We start from the raw sequence: 23,314 nt of genomic DNA on the forward strand, positions 1-23,314 counted from the left end.
GGTTACAGTGAGAAGCTTCCTCTTGAGCGGACAGCTTGATGAAAACCAGGACCCTGAAAAAGTATTGGTTTACATCACATACACTCTCAAGCATTTCACACACACATTATGTAGATACTGACTGTTAGCACTTGGCAACTCAATTTCAGGAAGATGTTCCTAATGTTTAGTATACTCGGTGTATTAATATGAGCAATTGTTTGCCTTTTCCTGGATAGCTTATTAGAGAGAGACATAATATGGAAAAGTAACAAAGCGAGAAAAAACACTATTCAGCAGTCCATCAATCAGTTGATCTGTATAAGTGTGTATGTCCCGCGGGGTTGAAACTATGAACCCACAGGCTTTTGGGGGGAGGGTGGACAATGAGCCTGTCATAGCGGATGTTAGCAATGTCCTGGCAGTTTTTATGGCTGGGATAAGTTATTTCCTCTTCTGGCGCACACATGCTTCCAAATAGTCCTCATTGAGGAAGTAAGTCCCTCTCAAGTTCTTGGCTCTTTCCAGAACAGCTACCTTGTCCTTGAACCTCAGGAGCTTGATCACTATCGGTCCTGTCACCTGGGCCAGTGGTGGGTTTCCAGTCCTCTGGGCACGCTCCATCTCAATCTTCCTGGTCCATCTTCAGTTTCTCAGTGGTCATTTCCCTCACTTAGTCCTCAGACTTTGTCCAGGTCTCATATGGAGACTCTGTGATTCCATCCACAACAATGTGTGTGGTTATTTCCCTCTGTGTGTGTGCATGTCTTTGTGTGTGTGAAACAGTGTTGTAGCACTCAAAACCAGTCTCGGTATATGTGACCGACCACCTTGATTTGGTATTATGTAGCAAAATTTGAAATTGTGTTTTTTTACATTGGATAAACGGAACAGTGGGAAAGTAATTCTGCTTTGAAAGTTGATAAACTTGTAACCTCTATTTTGATAAAATGGCCTTTGAATGTTTTGGTATCTACTGGAGAGCTCTTATTTTGTCTACACCTGTTCAACATCATTCACACCCTCTTAAGCTTTAGACCCACCCAAACTCTGACCATTTTACTCGCCCTAGCAGAGCTGGTTACCCAGAGCGTTGGTGACAACAATTGTTTGCCGATGTTTACTGACACCGGCTATATTCAATGGGTGTTGAGCCTTCGTAAATTCATCAGTTATTCTGCGCTCTGGCACACTCAGACGAGATTGCTCTGAAATCAGAGTAGATGGCCAGACTGAATTTACGAACGCACCCGAAATGGTTACTTGCATAGTGGAGTCTTTGTTAAGACATGTAGCTAGCTAGCTAAACAATTAACCATAATCCCAATCATGACTTTACTACCCTGCATGAACCAGGTTCAATGTTAGCTAGCTAACATTAGGCTATAACTAGCCAAGCAAATGGCTCTGAGATAAGAATAATAAGGTCATACACATAACGTTAGGTAGCAAGCCAGCCAGCCAGCTAAAGTTAGCTAGCTAACAGTACACTTTAACTTGAAATGTAACCACTTTCTGTCAAAATTAGAAACGTGTGTCGTGTCTGGACAATCATTAAATGTGAAGATTGTTATTTTAATAAATAAATTCTCTATGTGTAATCATTATTACGTGATTGAACTAATCATGTAAACTTTAATTAGGAAGTAGGGGAACCATGGGAAAATGTTTATAGGGTCTATTTCCCGAATCGACTCTTCAGATATTTTCATATCTTATCTTAATGTATCATTATTAGCTCATCAGTTCTCATTACTGAATGTTGCAAACCCTTGAATATCTGCACAAACCCTAGCCTAAATTATGAATCAGCAATACACAAATTGGCTTAATTATTTATTTACTAACTAACTAAATAATCACAGAAATACATAAACAAACAGTAGATATTGGTTACTAACACAATGCATTGATAAGTCCCTAGTGGGCTAGACCAGGTATGACGGCTTGGTAGATAAGGGAAAGGGGGGGCAGAGAAAGAGCGGTAGATAATTATATTCATTGAAATGCTAATCCTTTGCACACGAACGGCCGCTCATTTGAGAATAATTGCAATGTATATATTTACGCCCGTATGTCAGAATCACCGGTCTGTCTGAAGGAGAATCAGTTCATCAGAGAGTCTCTGGTTAACTTCCCCAGAAGTCACAATGTCTTTTCTAGTTGTCGCTTTCTCAGCGGCTGTTGCATAGAATAGATGCTTCCGCGGTTTTTGGTATTCTCGCACTAGACTTACGTCATTTCCAGCTGCAGACTAGTAATTCTACATCTAGGATTTGCTCTTATTCTGTAGTGATTGATAGTCTCAGAGTTGAACCATTTCCAGCCGTGTAGCCAACTCTACACTCTGTCTGGTCTCCGTGGCCTATAGAGTTGTAGTTCTGAACCACTTCAACATGTGGTGTCAGCTCCATATTTTCTGGTCTAATGGTCTATAGAATTGTAGCCATTCCAACATGACAACTCCGTCCCGGCATTCTCTGACTAAATGGTCATTTTGTAGGAGGTGGGTTTTATACTCTGTGGAAGAAGGGGCGGTTGTATGACTCTTAATGTGATGTCTGGGCTCATGGGGGTGTGGCCACTGACTAGTTAAACTTAATATGAAAATCCATACTCTCATTTAATCTTTTCACAAATAGTTTAATATTTACTCATTCATTTTATCCATCATCTGGATGTAAATCTGATCATTTAAAAGTGTACACAAACAGAGATACAGTAATGTGGGTTTCCTGTCCTTCATGAGATCACCAAATGAAGCACACTAGTCATGACTGTCCCTTAAGTGTCCACGGACCACTCCCACATTCTCAACAATATAAATATTGTTTAATTATTCAAATGATGTCCAAGGGTTTCTCTGTGTTCCACAATTTACATTCCAATCTCGAACACTACAGAGCAGAGGGGCATCCGCTCTCCCACTCTATGAGAGAGAGCACGCTGTAGAGTGGACCCACTGTAACCTGATCCTTCAGATCGTCACAGGAGAGTTATGACACGTGTATTATCTGAAAATGTAGCTATGTAGACTATCTTATCCTTATAAATCATAGATGGACGCGTCTCCTGTCACGGATGCCATGGTTTCCCTTAGTTTGACGATGTAAACCGGAGACAGTGGAGAGTGGAAAAGTGGAGAGCAACACTAGGCGATACATTTAAAAAAGACGCGTTAAACAGGATTACCTACAAATACTGACCAGCTCAAATAGACAGAAGAGTGCTGTATGGCAGACCAATCCAAACTCATCTCTCAGCATGTCCAGCCCACTCATTATCTCAGCCAATCATGGCTAGCAGGAAGGTTGCTTACTTTTTCTGTGGCTAAACCAACCTGGCTCGTAAATTAACAATTGTATTTGTATTTACAGATGGCATACACATTTGTTATTAAAGCACATGAAAGTTCACATGTTCCAGAAGGGATTTCTGCCAAAAAAAACACATTTTGATTTAAAAAAAAGTTTACGTTCAAACGTCTCTCCTGTGTAGTGACCCACGACATATGCCTAGTTTCCTGAAACGGGTCACATATTGAGTGTCTCAGTCTTGTCTCTGTGTCTGATACGTTTGTACTTGGTCTTGACTGGGTCTCAGACAGTGGGGACTCCTAATTTCTTATCGAGATTAGCCGAGACCAGCAGGGTAAAAAACTCATAACTATCAGCTTTCATTCAGTCAGTGCATAAAACCGCTTCGCCGGGCCAAATATATACTCCTTTCTAGAAACATTAATACAATATCTTAACAGCCTTTAAATCTATTGTAGACATGTTTGTGCAGTGGCAAACCTATAGGCCTTCAGTGTGTGACAGGTTGGTGATTCTGAAAGGACAGCTGTAATACTAAAGCACTCATGTATGAGAGCACTTTTTATAAAACACAAAGGGCCAGTGGTGTAGTGGTGGTGTATACGCAGGTATAAGCCATACACCCATTTTTTTCAGATGGCATTGCGTACACTCACTTCTTAATCCCTACTGATGTCTATCAAAGTAGTGTAGTGGAAGTGTACAACTTATCAATGATGTAGTACAATAGACAAAATCATGCACAAAGTAGCCTACACAATCGCAATGCAGGTGAATTATATTCACACACAAAGCCTAATGTCAGAGGAATATCATCTCCAGGCAGCCAGAGTGTGCAGCTCTCAAATAGTTTTGGGATGGAGCAGCTCATAGAATGACATCAGTAGCCGGTAAGGTAGGAAAGACATTTTAACTTATGATATTTACCATGCTAACTAAGGCAACAATGGGTATGCAAACCAGGTATTGAAAAAGTTAAGTCTGAACTGTTGGTTAGTAGGCTATTTGTGACGCACAATTGTCATCATGAGCTGTTTGCATCAGAAGCGTAGACATGGATGGACCTGGGTTTACAGAGACCCACCCACTGGGGAGCCTGGTCCTGACAGGCCCACCCACTGGGGAGCCAGGTTCTGACAGGCCCACCCACTGGGGAGCCAGGTTCTGACAGGCCCACCCACTGGGGAGCCAGGTCCTGACAGGACCACCCACTGGGGAGCCAGGTCCTGACAGGACCACCCACTGGGGAGCCAGGTCCTGACAGGCCCACCCAATCAGATTGATGTGGTTTAAGCATTGTTATGGACTTAGGCCATCACATTTTTGCATTTTTTTTCTATTTAAAAAAAAGTGTGATTTTAAAAGTGAAAATCTGAAAAACATAGGAAATCTCATTAAAAAAAACAATAGAAAACATAGGATTTTTACACAGGGTGCCTTTCCTTCGCTGGGAGGGCTGATTTAGGATTTTTTTTGCCAAATTTGAATATAGCCACTACATGCAAAACTACAGCACTGCATAGGGCCGATGGAAAGACAGCAGTCACACACAGCATGATGTTGAAGGATAAGCAGTCCATAAAATCATAAGAACACAAAAACACAACCATTAAGCATTTCCCTATCGAAATGTACAACAATTACTTCCCATAGAAGAAAAAAAATTCACCTTTAGCACACAAAGTAACCGGTGACCTAAAGCTTAAAGTGGAACTTTGCAGATATGAAACAAACAGAAAATCATAATATCAGTAAAAAAATAAAAATAAATCCCAGTTTATGCTACAAAACCAACATAATAAGAGGTTTTAAAAATAGGTTATATTTGCCTCAACTTTCCATTTGACTGCACTTTCCAACACTAAGGCATTGTTGGCAGAAAATATGGATGCAGTTTGTATTTGTATGTATTATGGATCCCCATTAGTTCCTGCCAAAGCAGCAGCTACTCTTCCTGGGGTTTATTATGGATCCCCATTAGTTCCTGCCAAAGCAGCAGCTACTCTTCCTGGGGTTTATTATGGATCCCCATTAGTTCCTGCCAAAGCAGCAGCTACTCTTCCTGGGGTTTATTATGGATCCCCATTAGTTCCTGCCAAAGCAGCAGCTACTCTTCCTGGGGTTTATTATGGATCCCCATTAGTTCCTGCCAAAGCAGCAGCTACTCTTCCTGGGGTTTATTATGGATCCCCATTAGTTCCTGCCAAAGCAGCAGCTACTCTTCCTGGGGTTTATTATGGATCCCCATTAGTTCCTGCCAAAGCAGCAGCTACTCTTCCTGGGGTTTATTATGGATCCCCATTAGTTCCTGCCAAAGCAGCAGCTACTCTTCCTGGGGTTTATTATGGATCCCCATTAGTTCCTGCCAAAGCAGCAGCTACTCTTCCTGGGGTTTATTATGGATCCCCATAAGTTCCTGCCAAAGCAGCAGCTACTCTTCCTGGGGTTTATTATGGATCCCCATTAGTTCCTGCCAAAGCAGCAGCTACTCTTCCTGGGGTTTATTATGGATCCCCATTAGTTCCTGCCAAAGCAGCAGCTACTCTTCCTGGGGTTTATTATGGATCCCCATTAGTTCCTGCCAAAGCAGCAGCTACTCTTCCTGGGGTTTATTATGGATCCCCATTAGTTCCTGCCAAAGCAGCAGCTACTCTTCCTGGGGTTTATTATGGATCCCCATTAGTTCCTGCCAAAGCAGCAGCTACTCTTCCTGGGGTTTATTATGGATCCCCATTAGTTCCTGCCAAAGCAGCAGCTACTCTTCCTGGGGTTTATTATGGATCCCCATTAGTTCCTGCCAAAGCAGCAGCTACTCTTCCTGGGGTCCAGCAAAATGATGGTAGTTCAATGCTTTACTAATATAATTCACCAAAACATTTCTTGGTGGTCCAAAAAATATTGTTATCAGGTTGTAAATCCCAGCAGGCCTGGTACATCGCTTGCTGCCTCCATTGGGATGCACTGTTTCAGTTTCAATGACTCAATATTCTGGGCAAAAATGGATGAATGTAATTAAGGCTGGGAAAACAATCAAACTATCAAGGGCAATGATCCCAGGTCAGTCATAATGTGGCTAATAGGCTATCATATCTACTTATGTAGCAAGCTAAAAACACAGAGCCTAATGTTAGCTAGCTAGCTGCTAGAAGGATCTCATGTTATGCCATTGGAGGAGTGGTTGAGTGACTGACTTTTTCCCCTCATATCATTTTACGGTGGCTATAGACAGCTAGAGTTGCAGGTGTCATTTGGTTAGCTAGCAAGAACTTGAACGACTGTTATTCAGTTAGCATTTCTCTTGCATTCACAAATTCACAGAACAACTGATGAATTTACGAATGACCAACAGCCGCTAATATGACTGGTGTAAGTAAACATGGACAAAAAAGTACTAGTTAGTCTAGATTATTATTTGACCCTGCTGGTCATCTATGAACATTTGAACATCTTGGCCATGTTCTGTTATAATCTCCACCCGCCACAGCCAGAAGAAAACTGGCCACTTCTCATAGCCTGGTTCCTCTCTAGGTTTCTTCCTAGGTTCTGGCATTTCTAGGGAGTTTTTCCTAGCCACCATGCTTCTACACCTGGATTGCTTGCTGTTTGGGGTTTTAGGCTGGGTTTCTGTACAGCACTTTGTGACATCAGCTGATGTAAGTAGGGCATTATAAATACATTTGATTGATAGATTACATGTAAAAAGCCTACCCAGCTCTGATACTGCGAGTAAAATGGTCATAGTGAGGTGTTCTCTCACTTGTGTCTGGAAGTAGCAAGCTAGCCTACTTCAGCCAATTGGCTTGGGTGCTTGGTTGGGATAAGCATGCATTGGCAGGTAAACTGCAGAAGGATGAGGAGCCTACATTCCCCGTTATCAATTTTGACGACCAACTAGTGAAAGAGTTTGAGAGGGTTTATCTAATGTTCCTTTGTTTGATTGGAGCTCATCTTGATCTGGATAGCTTTAGTTGTTAATCTTATTTATGTACATGTCTGAGGGTGAGAGAGCCTATTTTTTCATGGTTGTTTGATCAATAGGACAGTAACGTTTCCAAATGTAAGAGGACTCCGTGGTGTCTACATATTTGCAGAAATCCATTCGGGTGTATTTTGTGGCTTTTAGAGAATGCGTTCTAATGATCTAAAGTCACACTTTTGCAACTGCCTGTAAACGCACGGTTCAGATCGAATGATGGCTGGCCCGTGTGGTTTCATACATTATTTTCAAAGAAATGGCTAACAAGAGCAAGCGCGCTGCAATAAAAAACACAGTTCCACTTACCAGATGATGATCGTTTGAAACTTAACTTCTTGTTGAAACTTATTCTTGAAAAGGGAGAAGCTAACAAATTAGCAGCAACATCCTCTATGATAACACCTGCTGCAGCCACTGCAAACTAGCCGACAACAAAGCTAGCTAGCTAGACCGTGGGAAAGCTACTGCTCCATATTGGGCCTGTTGGCCTTCAAGAAGGAAGAATATTCCATAAGTTTTTGTAAAAACGGTCCCACCCATTAAATCAAAATGTGATTTGGGTGAATGGAATATGCCTTTATCTAGCTTCTGATGGCCTACCAAATGGCTGATTTAGCTAGCTAGATTTATCTCCCCAGAGACCAGCAAATTGTTAACCCTTTCCTTATCAACAAAAACTGACAAGATTAAATCAGAACATCATTGAAAATAATCATATCATTATCATTATTATTAAAATCATTAATTTATAAATCCTTAGCCCTTCTCTGAAGGCGTAAAAGGCCCATTGTTCCCCACTGTGTTTGGGTTAGTAATAATTTGTAGAGTGGCTCTATTTTCCCTCAGCATGCATTTTTTCACTATTTTCAATGTCTAAAGAATCTATATTGTTCTGAAATATGAATGTGAATGGTGTGAAATTGCTAGCTAGTTAGCGGGGTGCGAGCTAATAATTAATCGGTGACATCACTAGCTCTGAGACCTTGAAGTAGTTGTTTCCCTTGCTCTGCAAGGGCTGCGGCTTTTGTGGCGCGATGGGTAACGGTGCTTCGAGGGTGACTGTTGTCAATATGTGCAGAGGGTCCCTGGTTCGGGGCAAGGAGAGGGACGGAAGCAATACTGTTCCATGAACACAGAAATACTGGTTATTTTGAACTCTTATTATGGTGGTGATTTAACAAAATGTCTACCTCCTCACGCCATTTGCACACACTGTATATAGACTTTTTTTTCTATTGTGTTATTGACTGTACGCTTGTTTATTCCATGTGTAACTCTGTGTTGTTGTTTGTGTCGCACTGCTTTGCTTTATCTTGGCCAGGTCGCAGTTGTAAATGAGAACTTGTTCTCAACTAGCTTACCTGGTTAAATAAATATCAATCGTGGTCTTGAATTGGACTCACATTTTTCTGGTCTCGATCTTAACTTGGTGTCAGACCCCTTGTCCTCCTCCCCGTCTTGGTCTTGACTCGGACTTGACTTACTCCGGTCTTGGTCTTGAATCGGTCTCAGTTTAAGTGGTCTAAAACACAACACTGGTGTGAGTCAAATTGAATATGCATGAACCTGAGTTTTTTGTTTCTCTCTCTCCTTTACCTCCCTCTCCTCTCTCTCTTTTTCCCTCTCTTTCGCTCCATCTCTCTCTCCTAGCGGTCCAGTCCCTGAACAGTCTGAATGACCAGATAGCCCACTTCATGATGACCAGGCCCGGCACTCTGTCCCGGGAGGACGAGGCCTTCATGCCTGAAGAGAGAGACACCTTGAAGGATTCCATGGCCCTGATGAGGCACCTACTGTTGGACGCACAGGTACAACCCCTGACGTCTAACCTCTAACCTCTAACCTCTAACCGCTGATCATTCACCACCTTTAAAACCAGGTCAAGAATCAAAAGGGCAAACACGCCTCTTTGCTGTATGAGTCTGCTGAAATCATGTGGGGAGGAAGGAATGTTTTCACAGCAATTCAGGGCATTAATGTTATGATGACTCATACTTGGGCTGTTTAGACTTGACTTAGAGTATTAATAGTTAATTCACTCCAATCTCATTAAAAAGTATTTCAACTGATACTATGCTAGACCATTTCCCTCCAAGCAAGCAAGCAAACTAATATTTATTTTAGTCCTGGGGCTTTTGTTCTACTCTTTCACTTTGTGTTTCCTTTCCCTGGAGAGGATGCAGCTTCTCCCGGGGAAAAGACACTGACAGGGCAGCTATGAGCTTACTGACTCTATGCAGGACCTGGGAGAGGCAAAAGTCCAACAAAACGGAATCGTCCCCAAATGTCGACATTTGAATAATTGAATGCCACCTCGTTCGAAGAGGACCATAAATAATGCATTGGTCTCTCAGTCTCTTTGAAGCTCCTGATCAAATTGAGCTGTTCAAAATCATTAGTGACAACATCAGCACTGCAGATATGGCCATAATGTGACTGGCTCTGCCGCGGCTCGCTCACTAATTACAGTATGCATAAACCAAGGCCCCAACATCATTGTCTCCAATCTGGCAACACAATCTGGCCCTAACTCTGTGATAAAGCAATAGATTGTTTGTATCTCTCTCAATCCTCCGGATGTTTGGAAATAAAATGCTTGCTTCAATCACAATGCCTTCCATTGTCTTTTCTAAAGACTTCTTTCCTGAACATAATGATGTCCTTTCTTCATCCGAGGGGACTCTTTATGTATAATATGTGATGAATTTCTGTAGAAAGAATCCGTCTGGCTGTAGGGAGAAGTAATAAAACAATCTGCTTGAATCCTCCGGTTTGCCTTGGATCGTTTGATAATTCCTCTTTACACTTTTTATTTCCCCCTTTATCACCTTGTTCCCTTTCTTGTTTTGATGGATGTTCTCCGAGACTTGACATAGTGATGCATTTGGCTCATCCTTTAGTCACATCACACACTTGATGGATATAGAGTCCCCTCGCCATTGTCCCTAAGATATTTTCCTGAGACGCTGCGGTGTCATTGATTAAAGAGAATGTAATTCAGCAAAAGGCCATTGCCTTCTCCTCAGCCCATTTGTATGCAAGCCGGAGTGAAAGATAGTTAGCCCGCAGTCAGTTTTTCTGCAGCTCAACAATAGAACACTGTAGGGTGATGGATGAGCAGTAGCCTCTGCCATGAATGGACTGCTGATTATCTCTGTGAGAAGTTGTACTTCTAAAAGTTGGTTGTAGTTTAATGTTAACTGAATCATCCTGTAACTGCCAAGTTGACTAAGTATCTACCTGTTGCCATGGCTCTGTGTCCAGTAGACCCATTAACTTTACCTGCACCCCTCTCTTCCCTTGTGGGTCTGTCCTGTCACCTGAGCCTCTCCATGAGGCCCTTTTCTGCCCTGTCACAGTAGAGTAGCTACAGTATAGGCTGCCCCTCTTCGACTGACAGCTGCTTGCTGCCATAGCGATGAGTCTTGTACCCTCTCCAGGAGATTCCTTACAGGACAGTGTGTAGTGGTAGGCTAAGCTTACACATCAGTCTGTCTCACTGGGTGTGTCTCTCTTCTACATTCCCTGATTTCCTATGGGTATGAGCACAGTAGGACCTTTCTGAACTGTGCTGCACAATGCTCTGTTTGATCAGACTACACGATCACAGTAATTACAGCCTTATATCCATAGTGTATGACTTTGCCCAGAGAACCTCCCAAAATAAAAGGTGAGAAAAAATGAGACTATTTCCATGATGCCTACACAGGAGCAGTGCCTGCCTGTCTGTCTGTCTGTCTGTCTGTCTGTCTGTCTGTCTGTCTGTCTGTCTGCCTGCGTGCTTGTCTGCCTGCCTGCCTGCCTGCCTGCCTGCCTGCCTGCCTGCCTGCCTGCCTGCCTGCCTGCCTGCCTGCCTGCCTGCCTGCCTGCCTGCCTGCCTGCCTGCCTGCCTGCCTGCCTGCCTGCCTGCCTGCCTGCCTGCCTGCCTGCCTGCCTGCCTGCCTGCCTGCCTGCCTGCCTGCCTGCCTGCCTGCCTGCCTGCCTGCCTGCCTGCCTGCCTGCCTGCCTGCCTGCCTGCCTGCCTGCCTGCCTGCCTGCCTGCCTGCCTGCCTGCCTGCCTGCCTGCCTGCCTGCCTGCCTGCCTGCCTGCCTGCCTGCCTGCCTGCCTGCCTGCCTGCCTGCCTGCCTGCCTGCCTGCCTGCCTGCCTGCCTGCCTGCCTGCCTGCCTGCCTGCCTGCCTGCCTGCCTGCCTGCCTGCCTGCCTGCCTGCCTGCCTGCCTGCCTGCCTGCCTGCCTGCCTGCCTGCCTGCCTGCCTGCCTGCCTGCCTGCCTGCCTGCCTGCCTGCCTGCCTGCCTGCCTGCCTGCCTGCCTGCCTGCCTGCCTGCCTGCCTGCCTGCCTGCCTGCCTGCCTGCCTGCTTGCTTGCCTGCTTGCTTGCTTGTCCGTCCGTCCGTCCGTCCGTCCGTCCGTCCGTCCGTCCGTCCAAACAGTAGAGCAGCAGTAAGCACTCAGGTGAAATATTAAATCAGTCTCTCCCCACCTCTATCTCCCCCCCATCTCCCCTCTCTCTCCTTCCTTCTGTGTTAGCTGTCAATCTCGGGGTAAGTCTGAACCAAAAGTCCAGCTAGCTGACAGTGTTTCAGCAGCAGGCTACAGCTGACCTCAGCCTAATTGGTTCTGTGGCAGAGCCAGACTGGGCTGTTCTGGCACCCCGTGGAACCTTAAAGAACCGCAGAAAGAAAAAAGCAACTCTGGAGCAGTGGCTAGTTTAGCATGTCAATCTTGGTGGGGAAAACTCAAAACATTTTTATGAGGTGCATGCCAGCAAAGCCACAACACTAAACAATACATTAATTGCACTATAACGGCGACAAATGGTGCCCACAAAATGTTAGGGCCTACATTTTTCATGTATTTATTTTATTTCACCTTTATTTAACCAGGTAGGCTAGTTGAGAACAAGTTCTCATTTGCAACTGCGACCTGGCCAAGATAAAGTGTAGCAATTCAACACATACAACAACACAGAGTTACACATGGAATAAACAAAACATACAGTCAATAATACAGTAGAACAAAAGAAAACAAAAAGTCTATATACAGTGAGTGCAAATGAGGTAAGTTAAGGAAATAAATAGGCCATGGTGGCCAAGTCATTACAATATAGCAATTAAACACTGGAATGGTAGATCTGCAGAAAGCTGGCCTGACAGCAGAGCTTTCCTTTAAACCACATGGAGTGAATCTTTACCACTGCTACACCTGGCTATCAGCAGAGCCTTGTCTGGCAGAGAAACAGTTCATTCAGGCTCATTTACTGCCTTTTAAAAGAATAGCTGATATGGCTGACTTGCTTAAATATATATGGTTTCTAGTGACTCCTTGTGGATTTGTGTAACTCAATAAGAACCGTATTCTCCTTCATAATAACCATCGACAACATGAGTTTAGACTTTTGAACCATACACCAAAATTATTACATTTATGTTCAGTAAATTCATAATGTTTATTCTTATATCATTGACACTTACACACACCTGGGTATCAAGATTTTGATTGTATGACTTCATCTTCAAGTATAATTTTTTTCAGGGATCTCTTGAGAATGATTTTGCTGAAAACCGGGCTGGGCTGGTTCACTCACATAACAGAGCACAAAACAGAAAACATGTCTGATGAAACTGCAGTTCCTCACAATAAAATGACAGCTCTTAATAAAGGTTGTTTAAAAAGAAATAAGAGCATTTCTATACGACATTAAACTAATTGTTTTGAGACCTCTGAGAGTGTTAGAAAAGTCCCTAGCTCTAAGTATAAGTGTATAAGCAAGTGCAAGCAAATGAGCTGTGACGAGTCAGGCCTTCGTTCAGCACTTTCAAAACAGACACCGACAGAAGTTCAGATAGATATTAGTTCAGATAAATTCAGCAGGACGTTGACTCTTCTTTAAGTCACCAGAGAGAGAGAGACGCTCTTAGCCTACCATTTGAAGTATTTTATTAGGCCTATGTGGTCTACAAAGGAAGGAAAATACAATCACGAGGATCCACTTTTATAGACAATATACCTACGCACACATCGCATTGCACAAACAAAACAACCCTCGCAATATCAACTGGAACTACATGAGTTTATTACTGAACTTTCACTAGCGAACATGGTTATAGAGCCAACAACATTATATAGTATCCCCTCATGGTTATAGAGCCAACAACATTATATAGTATCCCCTCGTGGTTATAGAGCCAACAACATTATATAGTATCCCCTCGTGGTTATAGAGCCAACAACATTATATAGTATCCCCTCATGGTTATAGAGCCAACAACATTATATAGTATCCCCTCATGGTTATAGAGCCAACAACATTATATAGTATCCCCTCATGGTTATAGAGCCAACAACATTATATAGTATCCCCTCATGGTTATAGACCCAACAACATTATATAGTATCCCCTCATGGTTATAGACCCAACAACATTATATAGGATCCCTTCATGGTTATAGACCCAACAACATTATATAGTATCCCCTCATGGTTATAGAGCCAACAACATTATATAGTATCCCCTCATGGTTATAGAGCCAACAACATTATATAGTATCCCCTCATGGTTATAGACCCAACAACATTATATAGTATCCCTTCATGGTTACAGACCCAACAACATTATATAGTATCCCCTCATGGTTATAGAGCCAACAACATTATATAGTATCCCCTCATGGTTATAGACCCAACAACATTATATAGTATCTCCTCATGGTTATAGAGCCAACAACATTATATAGTATCCCCTCATGGTTATAGACCCAACAACATTATATAGTATCCCCTCATGGTTATAGAGCCAACAACATTATATAGTATCCCTTCATGGTTATAGACCCAACAACATTATATAGTATCCCATCCTCATGGTTATAGACCCAACAACATTATATAGTATCCCATCCTCATGGTTATAGACCCAACAACATTATATAGTATCCCATCCTCATGGTTATAGACCCAACAACATTATATAGTATCCCCTCATGGTTATAGACCCAACAACATTATATAGTATCCCTTCATGGTTATAGACCCAACAACATTATATAGTATCCCCTCATGGTTATAGACCCAACAACATTATATAGTATCCCCTCATGGTTATAGACCCAACAACATTATATAGTAAGTATCCCCCCCTCATGGTTATAGACCCAACAACATTATATAGTATCCCCCCCTCATGGTTATAGAGCCAACAACATTAAATCATCCCCTCCTCACGGTTACAGACCCAACAACATTATATAGTATCCCCTCATGGTTATAGAGCCAACAACATTATATAGTATCCCCTCATGGTTATAGAGCCAACAACATTATATAGTATCCCCTCATGGTTATAGACCCAACAACATTATATAGTATCCCCTCATGGTTATAGACCCAACAACATTATATAGGATCCCTTCATGGTTATAGACCCAACAACATTATATAGTATCCCCTCATGGTTATAGAGCCAACAACATTATATAGTATCCCCTCATGGTTATAGAGCCAACAACATTATATAGTATCCCCTCATGGTTATAGACCCAACAACATTATATAGTATCCCTTCATGGTTACAGACCCAACAACATTATATAGTATCCCCTCATGGTTATAGAGCCAACAACATTATATAGTATCCCCTCATGGTTATAGACCCAACAACATTATATAGTATCTCCTCATGGTTATAGAGCCAACAACATTATATAGTATCCCCTCATGGTTATAGACCCAACAACATTATATAGTATCCCCTCATGGTTATAGAGCCAACAACATTATATAGTATCCCTTCATGGTTATAGACCCAACAACATTATATAGTATCCCATCCTCATGGTTATAGACCCAACAACATTATATAGTATCCCATCCTCATGGTTATAGACCCAACAACATTATATAGTATCCCATCCTCATGGTTATAGACCCAACAACATTATATAGTATCCCCTCATGGTTATAGACCCAACAACATTATATAGTATCCCTTCATGGTTATAGACCCAACAACATTATATAGTATCCCCTCATGGTTATAGACCCAACAACATTATATAGTATCCCCTCATGGTTATAGACCCAACAACATTATATAGTAAGTATCCCCCCCTCATGGTTATAGACCCAACAACATTATATAGTATCCCCCCCTCATGGTTATAGAGCCAACAACATTAAATCATCCCCTCCTCACGGTTACAGACCCAACAACATTATATAGTATCCCCTCATGGTTATAGAGCCAACAACATTATATAGTATCCCCTCATGGTTATAGAGCCAACAACATTATATAGTATCCCCTCATGGTTATAGAGCCAACAACATTATATAGTATCCCCTCATGGTTATAGACCCAACAACATTATATAGTATCCCCTCATGGTTATAGACCCAACAACATTATATAGTATTCCCTCATGGTTACAGACCCAACAACATTATATAGTATCCCCTCATGGTTATAGACCCAACAACATTATATAGTATCTCCTCCTAATGGTTACAGACCCAACAACATTATATAGTATCCCCTCATGTTTATAGAGCCAACAACATTATATAGTATTCCCTCATGGTTACAGACCCAACAACATTATATAGTATTCCCTCATGGTTATAGACCCAACAACATTATATAGTTTCCCTTCATGGTTACAGACCCAGCAACATTAAATCATCCCCTCCTCACGGTTACAGACCCAACAACATTAAATCATCCCCTCCTCATGGTTATAGACCCAACAACATTATATAGTATCCCTTCATGGTTACAGACCCAACAACATTATATAGTATCCCCTCATGGTTACAGACCCAACAACATTATATAGTATCCCCTCATGGTTATAGACCCAACAACATTATATAGTATCCCCTCATGGTTATAGACCCAACAACATTATATAGTATCCCTTCATGGTTATAGAGCCAACAACATTATATAGTATCCCCTCATGGTTATAGAGCCAACAACATTATATAGTATCCCTTCATGGTTACAGACCCAACAACATTAAATCATCCCCTCCTCACGGTTACAGACCCAACAACATTATATAGTATCCCTTCATGGTTACAGACCCAACAACATTATATAGTATCCCCTCATGGTTATAGACCCAACAACATTATATAGTATCCCTTCATGGATACAGACCCAACAACATTATATAGTATCCCATCCTCATGGTTACAGACCCAACAACATTATATAGTATCCCTTCATGGTTATAGACCCAACAACATAAATATAGCCTCCCGGGTGGCGCTGTACTGCAGCACCAGCTGCGCCACCAGAGACTCTGGGTTCGCGCCCAGGCTCTGTCGTAACCGGCCGTGACCGGGAGGTCCGTGGGACGACGCACAATTGGCCTAGCGTTGTCCGGGGTAGGGAGGGTTTGGCCGGCAGGGAAATCCTTGTCTCATCGCGCACCAGCGACTCCTGTGGTGGGCTGGGCGCAGTGCGCGCTAACCAGGTCGCCAGGTGCACAGTGTTTCCTCTGACACATTGGTGCGGCTGGCTTCCGGGTTGGATGACGCTGTGTTAAGAAACAGTGCGGCTTGGTTGGGTTGTGTATCGGAGGAAGCATGACTTTCAACCTTCGTCTCTCCCGAGCCCGTACGGGAGTTGTAGCGATGAGACAAGACAGTAGCTACTGAAACAATTGGATACCACGAAATTGGGGAGAATAAGGGGTAAACATTTTTTTTTAAAACTTCCATCCTCTCAGACCAGGGGCACAATGTATAAATTAATGGTTGGATCAGAATCACCTTTAAAACCACAAGCCCAAATCCCTATCTCTATCCATGGCTAATTTAGGAAAGGGTTCAATTTTAGCTAGCTCGCTAGTCGCCGAAGGACAACAACCCAACGAGATGCAACAATTCAAGTTTTTTCAATTAATGACGTTTGCTCTCGATGCGATTTGATAGGAGTGAACCCAAATTCAATCTGTCTTCCCTTGACACATTTTTGGTGAGCCAGGACCATTCACAGCTAAGGTCACTCAGTTTAGCTCAACACTGATTGGCTCTTGTTTTATAATTTTTTTATCAAGGGAGGCCAAACGCTTGCTGGCTTCCCTTGCATTCAATGCTACGGGCGGCAACAATGTCATACTCTTTTGGACCAGACAGCATCAGATAGATCGCCTATACATACAGAGACAGAGGTGCGCTGATTTGCTTGCTCGGATGCTTTCTCCCTTGAGATACATTTAGCCTCTTTTGAATTGAAGAAAATATGCAACATAGAGAGACGAAAAATACATTATTTTCTATGTTTTTGTATTTTTTCTTGGTATGTTTTTTTGGGGAAGCCTGGCTTCCCTGGGCATCCATGGAACAACGCCACTGTTAGGAAGTAGTGTGTCATAATGATGAAATCTATATGTCCATCTAGTTCAGGTTCATAAAGAGCTGAAGAACAGAATTCGTCATTAGAAAATTATGTGAAATAAACAGTACTTTCTTTAATCAAGCATTTCTTTGTAATTTGTACAATCTATATGCAGTCAAAGGGTTCGGTTTGACTGTGTAAATCTGAGGAAAACTGCACATTTAAGAGCTAATATCTCAAGGCAAATTCCACTAAAAGGCAGAACATTTATTTGGAAGGATTTTGAATCGTTTCTCTTTGAATGCTATCGCATAATTTATTGCCTCATTTGTCATTGGCACAGATGTATTATTTATGTCCTGCTTGCTGTGCTGTGCTGTGGCTGGGTGACTAATCAAATGCTTTTCTGTGGGTGTGGGGACTGTGAGTCGATGTAGCTGAACGTTACATTGCCTTACTGTGGTGGAGGTGTCAGTGGGGTTTCCTTAAGTTGCTGCTCTGATCTGATGATGGCGGACAGAGAGCTCATCATGATACGGAAAAGTAATAAGGTCAAAAGGTCAAAATACTGTATTGTAAACAATAGAATAAACGTAGGAGCAGTACGTCTGACTGCGGCAATACAGACTGAATACAGAGACCTCGAACAGAGCACTGCTGCCACCCAAACACCCTACACTGTCAGTTTGTATGTTATGGTCACTCTGTCCAAACAGGAGAGGTTTCCTTGTCTATTAGCTAAAGGCTTTTAGACCATCTTACATGAATAATTGATCGCTAGCCCACCATGGGCAGGCTGTTAGATGGGACACCAGGAAGTGATTACAGTATTGATCAGACGGTGAGTTGTCATTGGGGGCGGGTTGTTCTGCAGACCTTGCACATCCTTAATCTCCCCTCTCTCCCCCTACTCTGATGTCCGGGGTCAGGGTCTGTCTGTTTGGCAATGAAGGGAGTGTATAGTGGAAGCAAAAACAGAGTGCCCAGAAATTCAATACAGGACAAACACAGAAGTGAAAAGGCAGCAGGAGCTCTGGTAGGATTAGAAGTGAATAGTGATGCTATTAATCCCATTAATCCCTAGCCGTCACTTCCAGACCCTTTCACTTCCAGTAGCTCACAGGAGTCTGATTATGAGCAATACTCATGAAAAGTATTCCAGTTAATTAGCACATTTTAGGGAGATTTTAGTCTAAGTGATGGGCTGTGCCGATTTAAAACCACAGTGAATTTTATGGCCTCTACAAAACATTTGTTTAGTAGTTTTATTAGGCGGAGGGGTAAGGTGCCAATTTGAAGCATTCCATTACAAAGTTTTTGTCACTGTCATTATTTTAATTTATTATTTAGCCATGGGCCTGGGAGAAGATTATTTGAGTGGCTGGGATATTGATCCAGTAGGGTTTGAATTGGGAGGCAGACTTTCTGCAGCTTCTAGAGCTGAGGTGTGTGTGTGTGTATGTGCATGCGTGGGTCTGGGAGGATGATGAGGGCCTTCACATAATGCACTAATAAACTGGTCGACAGAAACACAAAGAACGACCCAGGCGAGTGTACATTTGCTTCCCCATCTCCACTTAACTACTTGAATAATGATCCATAACTCCTAGCTAGCATCTCCTCAATACTTTTATTCTTAGAGCCTTGCAGGCCCCGGAGTGTTCGGCCTTCGTTTGAAGTGTGAACACTTTACTGCTGAGGTGCAGAAAATGAAATTGCATTATTTTGTCCGAGGATACCGAACATCTCATTCCGTCTCATTTCAGGAGACGACAATGTATTTTATCTCATTTGAATGGCCGTCATTACTTTCTCTGCCACCTGATTCATCGTGTGACGGTGTGAGATAATTCACTCAACCAAGGTTTATTTATTTGGTAGACTGGCATTCTGAATGAAAACAGTATGAGTGGTCTAGACTTCAAAGAGCTGAGGTTGTTAATTTTCTAGCTGTGCCGCTGTGCCGAGCTGATATGCCTTTTTCACCTATCCAGACATTTCAAAATGCTAGGATGCATTTGTATTTTAACATCCGTTTGGGATCCATCCGGCTGTGGAGAATCTGTTGAAATGAAATATGTGTCATGTCTGAGGGTCATAGGCCTGGATGAGGATAGAATAGCACTGTAATTGGGTACTTCACATGCTCTATCACATTCAGGATATTTCCACCTTTCAATGGCATGACACGCAGATGTAATGGATTCTTTGTATTGTCCCCACGTCCCTTGAAATACAGTAAGATAAACTTGCACACTGATTGTAGAATCTCATATCCGATCACAAATCTAGCAACCCCAGTATTGAGGACACATTTCTCAGTAGATCAAGCCTTTGCTATACACTGAGTATACAAAACATTATGAACACCTGCTCTTTCTATGACAGACTGACCAGGTGAATCCAGGTAGAAGCTATGATCCCTCATTGATGTCACTGGTTAAATCCACTTCAATCAGTGTAGATGAAGGGGAGGAGACAGGTTAAAGAAGGATTGTTAAGTCTTGAGATAATTGAGACATGAATTGTGAATGTGTGCCATTCAGAGGGTGGATGGGCAAGACAAAAAGTGCCTTTGAACAGGGTATGCTGCTGGGTTTTTCAAGCTCAACTTGACACAATTGTGGCAGGCACTGGAGTCAACATGGGCCAGCATCCCTGTGGAACGCTTTTGACTATTTGTAGAGTCCCTGCCCCGACGAATTGAGGATATGCTGAGGACAAAAAGGGAGGGGGTGAATAAGTTGTATCAGATGAAACAGCCCCAGTCTGATGATGAGGTTTGGTTGTGGAAAGCCCTCCCTAAACCTGTCCATTCACACAGTTTGAACTGGAGCATCACTTGTGTGCATGTTGCTATAGAAACGGAGAGTGCTGTCACAAAGTTGATCCGGATCACCACATACAGCTCTTTCTGCAGATCAAAGTTCTCACCTCAATTTCAGAGAGAGTTTTGATGATATGAAAGGCCTCTTCATCCTTGCCGATCTGCTCTTGACTGACAGAGAGAGTGTTTGTGCAATTCAAAGTAGAGAGAGAGAGAGAGAGAGAGAGAGAGAGAGAGAGAGAGAGAGAGAGAGAGAGAGAGAGAGAGAGAGAGAGAGAGAGAGAGAGAGAGAGAGAGAGAGAGAGAGAGAGAGAGAGAGAGAGAGAGAGAGAGAGAGAGAGAGAGAGAGAGAGAGAGAGAGAGAGAGAGAGAGAGAGAGAGAGAGAGAGAGAGAGAGAGAGAGAGAGAGAGAGAGAGAGAGAGAGAGAGAGCCTGCCTGCCTGCCTGCCTGCCTGCCTGCACCAGAGTTCAGCATAGACCATTACGGCCTCTGGTATAGTTTGCCACTGTTTTTGATTCATTCAGAGAGGAGAGATGTACAAACAACCTACAGTTCATTGTTTAGCATCTATTAGTATTTGACATTTCTTCTCCTCTTGCTGCTGCTGGTGTTTCTTCCTGAGAACTGGCGCTTGAATAATGCATGTGAAAACATACAGCTGCTGTGCACACACACAGTTGACCAAGAGTAGGGAGGTTTGATGTGAGAAGAAGAGACTGAAGTCCTTTAACTTCTCCCTTCTGTTCTGTCTCAATTCCCCTATCCTCTCCATCCTCCCTTCCTCCTCCATCCTCTCCTTCCTCCTCCATCCTCTCCTTCCTCCATCCTCTCCATCCTCCTCCTTCTTCCTCCATCCTCCTCCTTCCTCCTCCATCCTCTCCATCCTCCTCCTTCCTACATCCTCTCCTTCCTCCATCCTCCTCCTTCCTCCATCCTCTCCATCCTCCTCCTTCCTCCATCCTCCTCCTCCATCCTCTCCATCCTCCTCCTTCCTCCATCTTCTCCATCCTCCTCCTTCCTCCATCCTCCTCCTTCCTCCTCCATCCTCTCCTTCCTCCATCCTCTCCATCCTCCTCCTTCCTCCATCCTCTCCTTCCTCCATCCTCTCCATCCTCCTCCTTCCTCCTCCTCCTCCTTCCTCTTCCATCCTCTCCTTCCTCCATCCTCTCCATCCTCCTCCTTCCTCCTCCATCCTCTCCTTCCTCCATCCTCTCCTTCCTCCATCTTCTCCATCCTCCTCCTTCCTCCACCCTCTCCATCCTCCTCCTTCCTCCTCCATCCTCTCCTTCCTCCATCCTCTCCATCCTCGTCCTTCCACCATCCTCTCCTTCCTCCATCCTCCTCCTTCCTCCATCCTCTCCTTCCTCCATCCTCCTCCTTCCTCCTCCATCCTCTCCTTCCTCCATCCTCTCCTTCCTCCATCCTCCTCCATCCTCTCCTTCCTCCATCCTCTCCATCCTCCTCCTTCCTCCTTCCTCCATCCTCTCCATCCTCCTTCCTCCATTCTCTCCATCCTCCTCCTTCCTCCATCCTCTCCATCCTCCTCCTTCCTCCATCCTCTCCATCCTCTCCATCCTCTCCATCCTCCTCCTTCCTCCATCCTCTCCATCATCCATCCTCTCCATACTCCATCCTCTCCATCCTCCTCCTTCCTCCATCCTCTCCATCCTCCATCCTCTCCATCCTCCTCCTTCCTCCATCCTCTCCATCCTCTCCATCCTCCTCCTTCCTCCATCCTCTCCATCCTCCTCCTTCCTCCATCCTCTCCATCCTCCTCCTTCCTCCATCCTCTCCATCCTCCTCCTTCCTCCATCCTCTCCATCCTCCATCCTCTCCATCCTCCTCTATCCTCCCCCATCGTCCCCCATCCTCCTCCATTCTACTTCATCCTCCTCATCCTCCTCTATCCTCCCCCAATGTCCCCCATCCTCCTCCATTCTACTTCATCCTCCTCTATCCTCCCCCATCCTCCTCCATCCTCCTCCATCTCCCTCTATGTGATCTCAACCTGAGGAATGTGTTCACCTCCTGAATCCCTCTCTGCCCATTGACTCCTCATCGAAAGTGGAATAATTCTGTAAGGCTGATTCCAGAGTGGAATTAGCTGTATGGAGATCCCCCTTGACCTCACTCTAAGATTGAAATGCTTCCTGCCATCCCATACCTGTAAGGAGGTGCAGGGAACTAAATGACTCCCCCCGTATCTATTCCCTGCCAGAAGCAATCAGTTCGAGTAGGCAGGGAGGCTGGCCAGGTGGAGGTGGTATTTAGCCCAGGGCCCCTCATTCTCAAGGCACTTATTTGAGAAGGAAATGATGCTGGCTGGACCAGGCTGGATTACTGTAGACTGGACTGATAACAGGGCATTAGTAACAGGTTTATACAAACAGAGTGTTTACTCTACCTGGGCCAGACACCAGCTCAGCTCACTGATACACAAAATGTGTGTCGTTCTCTGGGAGTATCAGAGCATCTGTCCCTTTTAACTGTAATGTTAGTAAAAAATAAGCACTGCCCTCATCCTTGGGATTACTATGTCCTTTATTTGAAAATGCTCAAAACAGCATTGATGTTAACTAGGGTCAAACATACATTATTATTTTCTCAACAGTGTATAAAACATTATTTTCCCCCCACCTTTCGACACGCTGAAACAGTAATTGAGAGCAGGGTTGCCGGGTTCTGCGTGTCAGATCTTCCCCAGCTGTAATCTGATGTAATCTGGTGTAATGTCATTAAACAGAGAGGCTATCTATCTGTCTAATCCTCTGGAGGGCTCAGCAGGCCTCCCCATACAGGTGATAGATAGGGTCATCCTCATCCTGCTCTTCATCCTGTACAGGGATGGTTACAGTACCTAGTACTCACCCAG

At 43.6% G+C, this 23,314-nt stretch overlaps 1 protein-coding gene across 8 annotated transcripts in view; it reads left to right on the forward strand.

The window, feature by feature from the left end:
• Positions 1-23,314, forward strand: part of LOC110494640 (kazrin) — a 246,870-nt gene that overhangs the window by 49,566 nt on the left and 173,990 nt on the right. For all 8 annotated transcript variants that reach the window (XR_005036681.1, XR_002469301.2, XR_005036683.1 and 5 more), the window contains exon 2: positions 8,923-9,080. Coding sequence is in view for 4 of the 8 variants with exons in the window: in XM_021569878.2 (XP_021425553.2) it covers positions 8,923-9,080 (158 nt within the window). In the remaining 4 variants the exon portion in view is untranslated. The remainder of the gene's footprint in view (positions 1-8,922; positions 9,081-23,314) is intronic.

The sequence above is a fragment of the Oncorhynchus mykiss genome, chromosome 17 (assembly GCF_013265735.2).
Source record: "Oncorhynchus mykiss isolate Arlee chromosome 17, USDA_OmykA_1.1, whole genome shotgun sequence".
In the NCBI taxonomy this organism is placed as follows: domain Eukaryota; kingdom Metazoa; phylum Chordata; class Actinopteri; order Salmoniformes; family Salmonidae; genus Oncorhynchus; species Oncorhynchus mykiss.